Genomic DNA, 14,541 nt, shown 5'->3' on the forward strand with positions numbered 1-14,541 from the left:
ATCTTTAATCATATTCGAACTTCATGCAGGATTAGTGCGAGCAGCAGTAGTGTGAAAGCAAAAAAAATCTATGCAGCACACAAACATTTCCATAGCGACGCAGACGTCTCCACGGTAATAAAAACGAGCAGATGATTGTCATGGTATTCAGTAACATGGCTACAAGAAGCCATTGATTATCCCATGGATCTGCCTCAAGATAAAAATAGCAGCAACGGAAAAGAAAACTTGGTCTAAGCTGTTCGTCCCTAATTCATTACAGCGCTTGAACCGGGAGGGAGTTCTCTCTCTTTTTTTTTTTTTTGGGAGGGGCTTGTGTTTATGCGTCTTGCTGGAGAGATTTAGTCCCACCATGGCACTAAAGCTGTAAAATCACGAGATGCAGCCTCTTTATTTTTTTTACGAAAAAGGAAAAAATAACTTTGTGCAGCATGTCGAAATAGAGGCTTCTCTTCTTCTCACATTAACCTCTTTCTTTCTTTTTCATCCGTCCCCTCTCCTTCTTTCCAAATATCGCACATCAACCACACATAAGCACACCCGAACCCCTTTCTCTTCTTTCGCTTCGCTTCGTTCTCCAGGGAGCGTGATAATAAAACGTAATAGAGAAAACAGAGCGACAAAGATAATCACAATAATATCAGGCTAATATTCTTTTACGCCCTCCTCCTACTCCTTTTGCACTACCAAAAACAAATAGCTGATATGCATATGAAAGGGATGCTGCCGTATCGGAACCCTCTTTCTCTTTCGCTTTTCTTTCCTCGGACCATCATCTATGCTATGTTTCGCAGCCAATTATTAGTCTGTCTTCTTGTTCTTCTATCGTGCAGTCTTACACAGGCCGTCGCTGCGGCTACTGCTACAGCTACCATAGATGCAACAACAGCCATCGTATCAGATTCTTCGGCTCGTAACACAAGCGATTTTGCCGTCGCATTAGGCCACCACCATCATACGCCGGTAAAATAAGTGATTTCATACGATCTAGGACGTCTTTGCAGATCGTCATTTTGTACATGGCGTAACATTGTCGATCGTCTCCATTTCAGCCTTTACTCATTTGCTCCCTCCTTTTTAGTCGTGCCTTAATATTGAAACCTACGAGGACCAGTGCGCCTTTGTTCAGTTGGCATGCCACGGATTTAGCGGCATGTATCTCAAGTTTTATTATTGCTCGCCCCTATGGAAGCCGATCACTGTTACAGTTATGGTAAGTATAGCTCTCTCTTCATTATTATTTCAATCACATCCACTACATTGCAATAGCTACAGAATTATGTGGGGGCTGCTGGTTTTGATTTGATATGATGATGTTGCTGTTGTTGCTGCCAATGATGACTGATGATGATGATATAGTGTGCCGTGTTGATGCTACTGTTTGGCTCAGTCAGCATCGTCGCTTCCGACTTCTTCTGTAAGATACCTTTTGTGCTACTCTCACCTGACGACATCGTTTTCGCCCATCCTCTTTTTCTAATACTATGCAAATATTATTTTTCTTTCTATTCTCAGGTCCAAACCTACAAACAATCTCGTCGAAACTACAGCTTTCAGAAAGCATGGTGAGAAATTGAGTCTATTGGAATATATAGCTGAATCGTTTAAACGGGATATGTAACGAACTGAGAGAGATATATCTGACAAGCGGAGTATACTATCATCCATGTAGGCTGGTGTAACTGTTCTAGCGTTCGGCAATGGTAGTCCCGATTTGTTTAGTACTTTCAGGTAAATCGGGCAAAAGCGAAACAACAACAACAACTCCAAGAACATATGTTTCAGAAGTGATTAACATGGATGATGTTATCTAGTGCCATGAATTCTGGATCAGGATCATTGGCTATTGGTGAACTTATTGGAGCGGCTTTCTTCATTGTTGCTATTGTATCTGGATCCATGGGAATTATACGACCGTTCGAATCCAAACGAATTACTTTTATGCGCGACGCAACGTTTTTAACCGGAGCGATCATAATGCTGACTTGGATCGTCTATCATCAGCGGATTTACTGGTACCATGGCGCTGGACTCGTTGCATATTACCTGATTTATGTCTCCGTCGTGATGTTGGGCTCCGTCAATTTTCAGGGGAGATCTTCGCACACAAAGCATGAAGCCAAATCTGTCACGGAGGAGCTGATTGACGAGACATCTCAGTTACTGGGGGCTAATGGAGGCAAGTACAATATAGCGTCATCATACGATGTCTCATCATATCTATATCCGTCTTCGCTGTTACTCAATAGCAAGTGCTCATAAGAAAAAAACGTCATGCGGATCCGCCTTTTTTATCGTCTCCTTAATAGCAGAAAGACAATCCAAACCGCCGCGATTATCCATCCCCGCTCATGGATTTGCCACACCAGCTGGCATGGCTGACTACGAACATCATTTGGGACACATTATTCGGCCCATGACAGCAAGGTCACCTTCACGGCACTCGCTTCGTATAGAGACGGGATCAATCGGTATGCCACGTACTGCAAGTACGAATGGATCGATATCATCACGACTCGTGCGCTATCCAATGACTCCTCGCGTTGGTATTAGAACATCATTGTTTGGCGCCATTGAGGTAAATTTTGTCGGACCCATAGCTATCCCTACCCCTCCTTTCTTTTCTTCAAAAGATTCTAGCATTCATGCCTATATACTTGTGCGACCCATTTTAAACGCATCCAATAAATATTATAGTTTCAGCAGCATGTCAGCGCCATTCGTCGTGCAAACAGCTCGCACTATGTAAACCAACCAGAGTCTACCAGCACGATACGACGCCGACAGATTTCGATGCCTCATTGGAGCAAACGTTCAGCATCTCCATCAGCGTATCAAATTGCTACTCGAACCTATCATAACGCCACGGGCTTAGGGGGTCGTCCGCGCGCATCCACCGTGACCGACCAATTATTAACGACAACGTCGACCACAAACCAATCGCGATACAATCAACAGGGACAACAAACTACAGTCACTACGCCAGATAGTACCAATAGCAGCACTGGTTTGGCAGAGGATTACTTCACCTATTTGTCTGCCAATCAGCATAAGCAGTATCCCTTGGAAATCACCACCACCACCGCCACAGACAATACCCAACAGCAGCAACAATTACCGCCCCTTCATCAACAAAATAATCATGCCAACGACCGCGAATTGATGATCCCTGAAATCAGGTTAGCACCGCCGAACAACCTTGTAACACCTATACATACAAACCAACAATATCAGCAACAGCAACAGTACCAGCAATACCAGCAACAGTACCAACAGGACAGCAGCATTCCACGGAGGCCTTTCAGCTGCACGTCGCCAATCATTACAGCCCCTCATCCCAGAACACGCAGCAGGGGCAATAGTCTTGTGGTGCCACTTAGCCCAAGTATCGCTAACACCGAAGATGATGTATTCGTATCTGCGCGCCAGAGCCCTGCAGTTACTCCGTCACCATCCATGTATAACACTCATAACAACAATAACGGCAGCGGCTTGGATCACCGATCCATCTCGATCGTCTTGTCCAATGCAGATAATACCAGCGAGTATCCCTTTGTGCAACGCACCTTAGATGTACAATTTGCACGGCCTGCACCCTCCTTTAAATTATTTGCGCACATCACCAGCATCATTAACAGCGTGGGACAAACATTATTTCCAACTATGCAAGACTGGTGTGAGAAACCGTTCTTTGCCAAGCTCAGCTCCTTTGTGGCCGTACCTCTCGTGCTGGTTTTCACGTTGACATTGCCCGTAGCTGAGCCAGATGATGTTAAAGTCGATGGCATTGAGGTGTTGGATGATGTTGATGCTGGTCATGATAATTGCTGTGCCCAACATCAACAGATGCAACAACAATATCATCATGATGATGATGATACGTCTTTATTGAGTCCAGATAGTGCTGCTTATGGTGCTGCTGGTGCTCCCGGTACTACTGCGACGTCCAAAAACTACTTATCCGTGGCGTCCGCCTTCGATCATGACAGTATGCTCATGTCTGATGACATATTGTCTGAATTCGAAGCTCAGGATGATTATCAGCAACAGGAATGGTGCCGATGGTTATTGGCTCTTCAGGCTATCTTTGCTTCAACTTTTCTCGCTTTTGTCATGGCTAGTAAGTGATAAAAGTGTTTTTCTTTTCGACTTATAGTAATTTGTGAGATCATGAGTTAAGTTTCTCGTGGTTTTATTGTAGTCAATGAGTTTATCGAGCCATGGCACGTGGTATTTGGATTCGCTGTTGGTTGCATGGTCGCTGTCTTTGTGATGGCTGGTACGAGTGCCGATAAGCCGCCTAAGTGGCGCTGGATGTTGTCTTTTGCCGGATTCTTTGTAGCTCTCAACTGGATTTTTTTGTTAGCCAACAACATGGTTGGGCTACTCAAGGTAGTTAATTGCTTTAAACTTACTGCCGATTATTCATTAGAGTCACCAGAGGTTACTAAACACTTCGACAACAAAATTTTAGGCTATTGGTATGGTGTTCAACATCAGTGATGCTATAATGGGTCTCACTGTGTTCGCTCTGGTAAGAACAAGCTCTTTCTTCTCCTCTTTCTTCTTTTTCTACGCAAATACATGCTTTTTGCTAACATCATCCATATATATTTACTAGGGTAATAGTATTGGTGATCTTGTAGCAAACACAGCAATCGCAAAGGTTTGTCTCAATCCATCACTTATAGAAGCAAAAGGAAAGATAGAACGCGATACTTACAGGATTTTGTATTATACAGATGGGGTTCCCTACGATGGCTATTTCTGCTTGTTACGCTGGTCCCCTCTTGAGTAAGCTCTTAATCTATTATTGTACATGACATAATTTACATGAAACAACTGACTTTTTTTGATTATTCTTTTTAGATATGGTGCTCGGTGTTGGCATTTCTTCTTCATATCAAATATTCAAAACCGGCAAACCTTTCGACCTAGATATTGCACCAACGATTCTCGTTTCATCGACTGGTCTTATTACCGTGCTTCTCAGCACTCTTATCGTTGTCAACCTCAATGGTTACTGTATAAACAAGAACTTGGGCGTCTGGATGATTGCCGTCTATATAGTCTGCTGTATTATCAATGTTTCTTTGGAATGTCTCTCAGAATAATATAGTAATTTTAAATAATCCATCCCTCATACTAGTAGCGTAACCTCTGTTACAAAAGATACAGAAAAAAAGCAATAAACAGCAGTATAAAGAAGATAGAAATCTCTATAATCTCATATTTATTGAGTAGAAATACATCGGTAAACTTGTATTATAGTGGTCTTAAGAAACACGGAAGAGATTAACAGAAACGCACAATCAGGCAACAGACATAGCCGCATCCCAGAAACTCTTTTTTTGTAAGGGCGAAGAAGAAAACACCTTGTTACTGATGAGCTTATTTGACAAGAAATAATCTTCTACGTATCCCCGCGCCCATTCTGATCGCATGGAATAGTCTTTATTAACTTGTTACAGTGGAGTTATCGAGTAATGTAAAAGTCTAAAATGGATGCTGCGTTTTCAGGTCGTTTTGTTTCTGCACGTGGCTCATCATCAACGAATCGAAAACTGATAAACGGGTACCCATACGAATGGCGGTTACACAAGTGTCCCCAATGCATATTTTTGATCATCCTACTGCCTTCTCTGTGCAAGGATGATCCCTTGTCATTCGATATATAGCCTGGGCTTCCCCCCACCCCCTTCTCGCAATTTAGACAGTGCCAGCATTACCTTCCGAGATCTACGACGGGATTCACCATTACCTTTCACAAGGTGATTGCTGACACTTGGCTGCAGTGTGCAGAACCTGGCGATTCACAACCTTAAAGTGGCAACCACACTGGGAATGCTTGTCTACAAGTCGAGATCGTCTTATTATACCAGGTATGCTTCCTTATGGTCCTTTTATCAAAAGCGGCTCTGTCAAGCGCTTACAAGTGCGCCACGGCAGCAATAGCCACTTTTCCAAAGTCGTCAATTTTATTCGAATCCAAACATTGCATGCTATATGCCAAGGTACGCCACCTATGAATTAATGCTTATAATAGAGGGGCGGAATATATGGAAGTACAAGCAAGCACATATACTGATTAGTAAGCTCTCTTTTCGTATTGGTGCATACAATAAGTTGTTCTACGAACACAGCGCTCCACAAACACGCAATTCGCGGCTCCGATCAGCACATGCGGCAGCGCACTGAAAGATGTTACGCTTGACGGGCTTGCAGCGGATCCAGATATTATCCATCCACTGCTCGAATCTCAACAAACTCAACGGACGATTTTGGGATCCAGATTTAACAGGCGTTAGACACCATAACTTATCCAATCTATCGCTTCAATTTAACAACATCAGCGACTTTAGCAACTTCGATCCACGACCGTCTTTGAAAGCAGCACCCAGATTACGAAGCTTGTCTATGAACATGGATCAACTGCAGACGACAGGTACATTACTACCTGCATTGTTACACTAGCATTGTCCTGAGCTCACTACATTAATCCTTTTTCAATAGATGCAACACGGGGAATCTGCTCCTTCGATTGCCCGAGACAGCCATATACCAATTACGGAAGCAGCTAGAAGAAAACGAGGGGGACTACAGCATATTATGCTTCGAGAACACCGACATGCTGAAACATCACGAAGTATCTTTTTTCCACTTGTCGAACGCTTCAACAATAAGCTTGTGTCATTGGACCTTGCTGGTGCGGGCACAGTGGATGACGGCACACTGCCACATCTATCTGAGATGATACTACCATCAATAAGGCATATCAGACTAAAGGGAACATCATGGGACGTCAGCGTATCAGTGCTACAATGAGTGTTTGACCGATCGGTACCCAATTTGACCCATGTGGAACTGCATCAAATTGACGCTGTGGAGGATACCGTGCTCGCATCGCTTGCCACTTCTACACATTTGGAAGACCTTCTATTGGGCAACTGTCAAGGATCAGGGAAGATGGAATGATTCAGTTTCTGGAACGATTAGCTCCACGACTGCGTACAATTTCGGTGGAACAGTCAGCATTTGCAATGACACCAAGAGTACTAACTGTCATGGCCGAAAAGTTGACTGTGCTAGAAAAGTTATCGATAGAGGCATTCCAGTCTGATTTTTTGGCATTGGCGGATGTGGAGCAGTTTCTTGACACACGCATACAAAGGCACTCTAGCAGCAACAACTAGATGATGCTGGAAAAACTGGGTGTTTATTTTGTCTTTGTTTCGCCGTCGGATTATCCTGGCAAATCCCGTGTGAGTCGGCTCATCAGGAAAATGGATGCCAGTGCCAGAGAATGGAGGTACGTCATGGATATGCCAGAGGAGGAAATACAATTGGCTCGTGATTGTGGCGATGATGTATACGAGGAGGTCACCAAATGTGCAGTTTCGAAAAATAGAACTTAAAAAAGTACTTTGATAGCAATAGTAGTAGTAATAGTTTGGCTTTACTGCATACTGCTGTACAATGATACCATTTTTGGATGTCTCTTTTTTTTATTTGAAGAACATATATTCCACACTACCTGCGTATATACCAAAAACTATTGCATACAGTATGTGTTTCTAGAGAACGTCTTTTAATATTTTTCTTTACGAATTTACGGTGCAATGGCTTTATACTTCACCAGAATGCCGCTGGCTGGACTTTTTGATTGTCTGTAAGAAACTAGAACAAATATGCTGTTTTAGCCTCTGCTTTGTAGTTTTGCGGCTTCTTGTGAACTGCTACGAAGACTTCGACCTGTTTTTCCTTGTTGCTCTGTGCATAATATACCGCTTTCTTCAATTTATGTGTAAGTTGTCTTCTCCAGCATGAATAAAATTGTTAGACGCACTGATATTACTTCAGTCCGTCCGTGTGCACTGCATTGTTGTGTCTTCTTTTATACTACTGTTGCGCACCAATAGACAGCCTGACTTGCTCAAAGAGGTTCCATTTTCTTCTCTTCTATAAAGGTGTCATGGTAGAAGAAACACCAAATTTGCTCAGAGAGAAATATATACTGTGTAAAGCTAGCTAGCTACGCCAGCTGTCCATCCCTCACACCACTACTCTAGCAGTTGCTCAAGGCCTTCGGCACTACACCAACATATCAATACAACGAGCTATATACCATCGACCATATCATGAACAAACTACCACGTTCCGATATAGGACTGTCTCGCGGCAAATGTATAAGGACCTGGCCGGCATTACTTCGCGTGCTGCGTGGATTCGACTAGTTAAGCCTCTCGGACACTGACTACGACACGAATGAACCGGAATCCGAGGAAGCGCTAGATCTGGGCAACGTGGCATCATCATCATCCCCACATCCCTCACTACACTCATAGCGTCTATAGGCAACTCTTTCTCTTCCCCGCAAGGAAGTGACAAGAATGCCATAAGCGTATCATCGTCATTAGCCTTCCAATAATTATTAACTTTAAAATCTATAAAGTACCAAGCGACACATGCATTCGATCGACTTTCCATGCCATGACATTAGGTATCAAGGCCGCATCTGAAGTGTTGATCTCCATTTATACTAGTTCAGCCTTAGTGATGCTGCTATAATGCTCCTGAGCATACAGAATACGAGTGTATATCAATTCGTCTTGTTGCGAGGTAGCATCTAGCTTTACCAGCGCAATACATTGGTGATTGGTAGTCTTGAGCGTCACAAATGAAACTCAACAAAGCTCACAGCATGCCCGGACTTCGCAGTTTTTATCGATAACGTATATTGCCCAAATGACTTCGTCAACCTATGTAGTATTAGTGATTGAGAGTAGGTCTGTGGCATTTGGCTCCATCAATATTCTTGCTGTACTTGCCAATCTTGTACAACTTGCAGTACGCATCTAGTTCGTCTGGTGCCATGTTTGCTGTCGCATTATTGCCTGTTGCTGTTGCGACTCAGTGCACGTCCTTCCCTACGGTAGACCTTTTTGAAGAGCTTGTCGTATTTGCCACGTATACTTAAAAGCTCTTGCTCCGTCTTTTCTTGAGTATCAGAACGCTTCTCACCGCTCGTCAGAGACTGTGCGATGATGACGTTGAGTATATAAAAGCAACAACCTTTACTTACGACCATACAGCTTTGCCGATTCCAGAGGCATTGTCGCTTAGCTGTGTGCTGCCGCTGAACACCATATTAGGTTGAAATAATTTTTGCTGTGTGTATGCTGATGGTAAGATAACAACTTGCAGCTGCTGGAATGGAAAGAAGACGCGGGACAAAAAATCTCCTACTCTTTGATTCATTTTTTCTATGGTCTGTACAAGTTAGTCTGACGGCACACACACATCTGGGCATAAAGTATTTGAAGCCAGCTTTAGATAGCTCACCTAGTTTATATTAGAAGACGTTGAATGCGTGCGAATTTAACACGGCAAACAACAATTGAACAGTGTATGGCTTATGTCAACCAGTCCTACTACGTGTAGTGCAAACTTAAGGTCAGTTATCATTCAACCTTGAAATGGTAACTCCACACAGCAGCAAGGTCGGTTAAATAAAAACGCCGTAGTCCATACAGATTCAAGCTCGTTAAGTTTCAAGCTCATATTCGCTTGTTCCTTTCTGTTCACTTCGGTTAACCCCCAATGGATTCGCAATGGTATGCAAGTAAATACATATTTTACAAAGCCATTCACTTTCATGTCTCTCTTTTCTTTCCCTCTCTTGCATCATCAAAAAATAATTAATATTTCCATTTCCATATATATTAGCAAGCCAAATAAAGAATCACAATCTAGCAAAGACTCTAGTAGCAAAAAACCGCGCAACTACAGAGTAGTATACGATCCTGAACTCGATCGAAGCAAGAACAAACAGAACCAACAAATTGTTCTCCAATTTGAAGGCGATGCTGTAAGTTTTTATTGTATAATATTATCAATAAAATAAGAAAATAGGGTTTAAGATTGACACACACAATATTTTAGCAATCTTCCGATCCTCCTCGAGATCCTCGTTTGAGCGTTCTTGGTTACGGCAAAAATACATCCAAAGGCAACAAGACGTATAGGTCCAAATTAAAAACAGTACAATTTTTGGTGAGACCTCACGTATACTTTCATTTATATAACCTCTTCTATATTCTTTCAAGTGCTGTATATGCATACACCGAATGTGGTAACTTATATTGTATTATATGTGAATATTAGGTGGACAACAATTCGGTAGTATCGAAGCACCCTATTGCAATTGCAGTATCCAATTTATCACCATTGGCGACCGAAACACATATCACGACTCACTTTTCAAAATACGGCGAAGTAATAAGCGTCGCGATTGAAAAATGCCCTACGACAGGTGGTTCTTTGGGCTTAGCACGAGTTGAATTTGGGCCCATTGTCAAAGAGGCAGCGTCACGCGCCGTCGAACACAGCAATGGACGACTCATGGGCACGGCTGGTCCACTTCGCGTGGAATTAGATTCTGCGGGCGACAAACTTAAAGCGGCAGTAGCAGAACGAACAAAGCGCGGTAGTACTGGTAGCGGCGCAAGTAGTAGTAGCGCTGGAGGTAGCAGCAGTCGAGTTGTTGACGATACGAGCGACAGCAAACCACCGCCTCCACCATCATTACCGCTGTTACGCGACAATACGCCAACAAGACAACCACAGCATAGAAGTGAAAGTATAAAATCGTCATCATCGCACCATGAAGAAGGCGAAGTTGTTGAAGACGAGCTGTCCCCCACGTCAGCAAAATATGGCAGTAGCAGCAGTATTAGTCGGTACGATATGAAGAATGTTCCACCTCCGCCTCCACCGCCACCGCCACATCCATATCATCGTTCTTCTTCATATAGCAGATATGACGACTATCGCGGATATCGCAGTGGACCGCCTCCTCCGCCACCGCCGCTTGGCAGCACCCCTCCTCCTCCTCCTCCTCCTCCACCGTATTCGTCACGCTATCCTCCTCCGCCGCCGCCACCATCGTCATCGTCGCGTCACTTGGAATCTGATCGTTACGAACCAACATCGCGTAGCAGCGGTCGTCCTCCACCACCCCCACCCCCACCACCGCCACGCTGGAGTAGTCGAGGCAGCCCTTCAGGTTCACCCAGTCCACGGTATCGTAGTCGAAGTAGGAGTCGTAGCAGAAGTATCGGACGAGAACCGCGGGGATATTATGCAGATCGACGATGGGAGGAACATGAGTATGATCGCGAACGCGAACGGGAACGGGACTGGCGGAGGGATCGGTATGGACGACGCAGTGAATACTGGGGTTCTGCTGATGAGCGGCGACCAAGAGAGGTAATACATCAAATGGCTGGGAACAATGGAGGGAATGGATGAGTGTATCGTTTACTTAATGGCGGATGATTATAGGATCGAGATCAACCATCCCTTGTTATAACTCGACAATGCTTGCCGTTCATGCGCGGTGTTCTGGAAGATCTGCGCAAGCTGTTCTACTACTACAACTGTGTTGATGTAAGGAAGAGGGAATGTTTTGGAGGCGAATGTAAACGCTTATTTAGAAAGAAAAACTGATTATATGTGATGTACCGTTTTTTGATGCAGATATACCATGATGCTGATAGTTGGCACGTTGTGTTTGATTCTACGAGTGCAGCAAAGCGGGGTTTGGCAGCAGCAAATGGCCAGCAAATCATGGGACATACCTTATCAATCATGCTGTCTGATCCAGCCGGTTCATCACGACGTGAATCGACTAAACCACCGCCATCATCAGCAGACGAGCCTCGCAGGGACAGCGACAGTATATCCGAATTGCCAACGACAACGAACAGACTTACTGCTGCAACATCTGGGCGTGACGTGACTAAAAAAGTGGGCACGCCAAAGCCCGAGGAACAGCAAAAGTCGACAACAACAACCAGCACCAGTGACGAAAACAAGTCTGTCGCAGAACAAGCCAAGGATTTGTTGATGAGGGAGTTGGCAGATGTGTTTTTGAAAGATTTGAAAAGCCGTGTGGTAGGACCTGCTATCAACGATTTCCACAACCCAGAATTACGCAAATCACGAGAAGCTCCAGCACTACAGCCTGCACCATCCTCAACAACAACTACGACTCCTGCTGGTGCTGCTACTTTTGTTAGCCAAAATGCTCGACCTGCAACATTGTACGAAACCAACGAGTATGCAGCACAAATTCCACCAGCTACACCAACGGCAGCATCTGCATCAGCTGGCGAACAGCGGCAACGAGAAGCTATAAAGACACCCACAAAGCCTTCAGAAGGCAATCTGCCCTCCATCAGCAAACTGCCACGAATAAAGAAACGACCCTCCGCATCGCGAGCACTTGAACCTAACGGCAGCAAAATCATCAAAAAGCCACGTTATTCATCTGATGAAGATATGGACGATGACGACAATGACAATGAACGAGATAGCAGCAGTCGCGGAACCACACCAAGGCACCGCTCGTCTTATTCAGAACATCGACCGCCACCACGTCGTAAGCGTGTATTGATGACATCGAGTTCGGATGAAGATGAGGGTTCATTTCAACAGAACGGTTTGCAATACAATAACAATGAAGGGTCGGAAGACGGAGAAGAGGAGGAGCGGGTTCATTTGGCAAAACCGCGTAAAGGACGTCCAGCACATAGACCACGCACTTTACGTGATTATCTAAGTGAAGAAAGCGAGGTTGATAATGAACACGACCTATTTCTACAGCGACTGCAGCGTCATTCGAGCGAAGATAAAGATGACGACGAACAGGACGAAGATCTCGATTCAGAAATGAAGGGACGAGCGAAATCAGGAAAAAGCAGTACGCGGGACAGAGTCGAAGTTGTTGATACGCCAGACTCGTTACCGGATGTTCATCATATGTATAACGTCAAGGACGAACGCACAACTACTACGAAATCCGGTCGACGAAGGTCACCTCCACCCACATCATCACCAGCAGCAACAGCATCAGAAACTCCAAGAACAGCTGCAACACCCATTGAAGAGGAAGCGCAGCAACACATAGACGACTATGATTTTTTCGACGAATCAGAAATCATCTTACCGAAACCAGCCAAACGACGCAAGCGTGCTCCTGGACGACCGAAAAAATCTGCTGCTGGCGCTTCCGGTGGGGGTGGTGGTGACAAGGACGATTCTCAGAACCAAGCACTAGCAGAAGAGGCAAAGCGAGCACGAAAAGAAGAAGCCGAACGACAAGTACGAGAACAAGAAAAGTACGAGCAATCACTCTTGGAATCGGACGACTCGGACGATGAGCTGTTATTGGATCGCAGCGTGGAGAATGGGGTTCTCAAGGATGCAGCAGTCAACGCTGTTGAGAAACGTGCTGAGTGGGATCCGTTCCAACAAGTCCAAGACGGCGAGGATTTTGAGTTTTTGCGGTTGGCTATACTGGAAAAAGTGCGTCCTGATCAAGCGGTTTTACGCGACATGAATGGTAACAATGAAAACATTGCTGGTGGTGGAGGTAGTGCTACTGCTACTGCGACTGCTGCTGGTGGTGGTGGCGTTGATGAAAACGATATTGGCGATGATGGACAAATACCACCAGACAAAAAGAAAGGCGGATGCGCGCGGGCGCGCGGATACTATCCCATTCCAGACTCTGTGAAAGCAACCTATCTTCCTCGCAACCGAGCTGTGTTTGATAACCCAAGTCTTGTCAATGGCCGCACCACCTCGCGCACGAACCGTGTCAACAATCGGCGTCTGCTGGTGGGCATGGACATGCAAAAGAAATCCTTGGCCGATTCAGATATCCTCAAATTCAATCAGCTCAAGAATCGCAAGAAGCAGCTGCGGTTTGCCAAGTCGCCAATCCATGACTGGGGCTTGTTTGCTGAAGAACGGATTGATGCGAATGACATGGTGATTGAATATGTGGGCGAAGTGATCCGGCAACAGGTCGCAGAGGAGCGTGAGAAAAAGTACGAGCGCTGTGGCATTGGAAGCAGTTATCTGTTCCGAGTCGACGATGATACGGTCATTGATGCAACGAAGAAGGGCAGTATTGCTCGATTCATAAATCATTGTTGTTCGGTAAAGTATCGCTCTTGATTGATTGGATAGGATGCTACTCTGTCACAAAGACTGATGCGATAAACCTCGTCTATTCAGCCTAACTGTAGTGCCAAGATCATCACTGTGGATAAACAAAAGAAGATTGTCATTTATGCAAACCGAGATATCGAGCCTGGCGAAGAAATTACATACGATTATAAATTCCCTATCGAAGCGGATAAGATACCCTGTTTGTGTGGCAGCAAGTTCTGTAAGGGAACGTAAGTAGAATTTCTCTTTTGCATTGTGGCCTGCAATAAGAAAAGGACTTATTTACTCATTTGATGTTTTGTAATAGTCTCAATTAGCTGCTTTACATCAAAGTACATAGTAATAAGTAATAAACACAGCAACAACAGCAACAACAACGGCAAGACACCTTTTTCTCAATATTCTACCACCATTAGTTCTTGTGTATATCTTTCTTCATACAAAAAACCACCAGCCATTTTTACCCTCCCTTCCTATCCTTTTTAGGCGTTCTCCTTCTTGTCCCTCGCTCTATCCACTTTA

At 44.5% G+C, this 14,541-nt stretch overlaps 3 protein-coding genes across 3 annotated transcripts; all 3 read left to right on the plus strand.

Moving 5' to 3' along the window:
- Positions 1 to 451: 451 nt before the first annotated feature.
- Positions 452 to 5,209, plus strand: BDB00DRAFT_813699 (Sodium/calcium exchanger protein-domain-containing protein). Its single transcript, XM_053122785.1, has 14 exons — positions 452 to 599; positions 701 to 963; positions 1,082 to 1,213; positions 1,360 to 1,417; positions 1,516 to 1,565; positions 1,673 to 1,731; positions 1,815 to 2,179; positions 2,310 to 2,578; positions 2,698 to 4,120; positions 4,202 to 4,392; positions 4,475 to 4,534; positions 4,622 to 4,666; positions 4,743 to 4,794; positions 4,870 to 5,209. Exons 2-14 carry the CDS (start codon positions 706 to 708, stop codon positions 5,112 to 5,114), a joined length of 3,207 nt encoding a protein of 1,068 aa, XP_052981800.1. The 5' UTR covers positions 452 to 599; positions 701 to 705; the 3' UTR covers positions 5,115 to 5,209.
- Positions 5,210 to 6,121: 912 nt separating this feature from the next.
- BDB00DRAFT_927433 (uncharacterized protein) lies at positions 6,122 to 6,569 on the plus strand (the record flags this gene model as incomplete). The annotated part of the gene is made up of 2 exons (XM_053128881.1): positions 6,122 to 6,445; positions 6,514 to 6,569. Coding segments are annotated over exons 1-2 (300 nt in total), but the record flags the coding sequence as incomplete, so codon positions are not given.
- Positions 6,570 to 9,579: 3,010 nt separating this feature from the next.
- BDB00DRAFT_237275 (uncharacterized protein) lies at positions 9,580 to 14,456 on the plus strand. Its single transcript, XM_053116604.1, has 7 exons — positions 9,580 to 9,868; positions 9,943 to 10,053; positions 10,165 to 11,268; positions 11,344 to 11,448; positions 11,539 to 14,007; positions 14,086 to 14,249; positions 14,327 to 14,456. Exons 1-7 carry the CDS (start codon positions 9,617 to 9,619, stop codon positions 14,334 to 14,336), a joined length of 4,215 nt encoding a protein of 1,404 aa, XP_052981802.1. The 5' UTR covers positions 9,580 to 9,616; the 3' UTR covers positions 14,337 to 14,456.
- The last annotated feature ends 85 nt before the right edge of the window (positions 14,457 to 14,541 follow it).

Source organism: Zychaea mexicana, assembly GCF_025766255.1.
Source record: "Zychaea mexicana strain RSA 1403 chromosome Unknown BDB00scaffold_20, whole genome shotgun sequence".
Lineage (NCBI taxonomy): Eukaryota > Fungi > Mucoromycota > Mucoromycetes > Mucorales > Lichtheimiaceae > Zychaea > Zychaea mexicana.

What these genes read in the sequence shown, in the direction of transcription:
- BDB00DRAFT_813699 (XM_053122785.1), top strand. Translation starts at nt 706, where the DNA reads ATGCATATGAAAGGGATGCTGCCGTATCGGAACCCTCTTTCTCTTTCG. An exon ending in GCCACCACCATCATACGCCG is followed by an intron (nt 964 to 1,081) that starts GTAAAATAAGTG and finishes CCTCCTTTTTAG; the next exon opens with TCGTGCCTTAATATTGAAAC. An exon ending in TTACGCTGGTCCCCTCTTGA is followed by an intron (nt 4,795 to 4,869) that starts GTAAGCTCTTAA and finishes TATTCTTTTTAG; the next exon opens with ATATGGTGCTCGGTGTTGGC.
- BDB00DRAFT_237275 (XM_053116604.1), top strand. Translation starts at nt 9,617, where the DNA reads ATGCAAGTAAATACATATTTTACAAAGCCATTCACTTTCATGTCTCTC. An exon ending in TCCAATTTGAAGGCGATGCT is followed by an intron (nt 9,869 to 9,942) that starts GTAAGTTTTTAT and finishes ACAATATTTTAG; the next exon opens with CAATCTTCCGATCCTCCTCG. An exon ending in TCATAAATCATTGTTGTTCG is followed by an intron (nt 14,008 to 14,085) that starts GTAAAGTATCGC and finishes TCGTCTATTCAG; the next exon opens with CCTAACTGTAGTGCCAAGAT.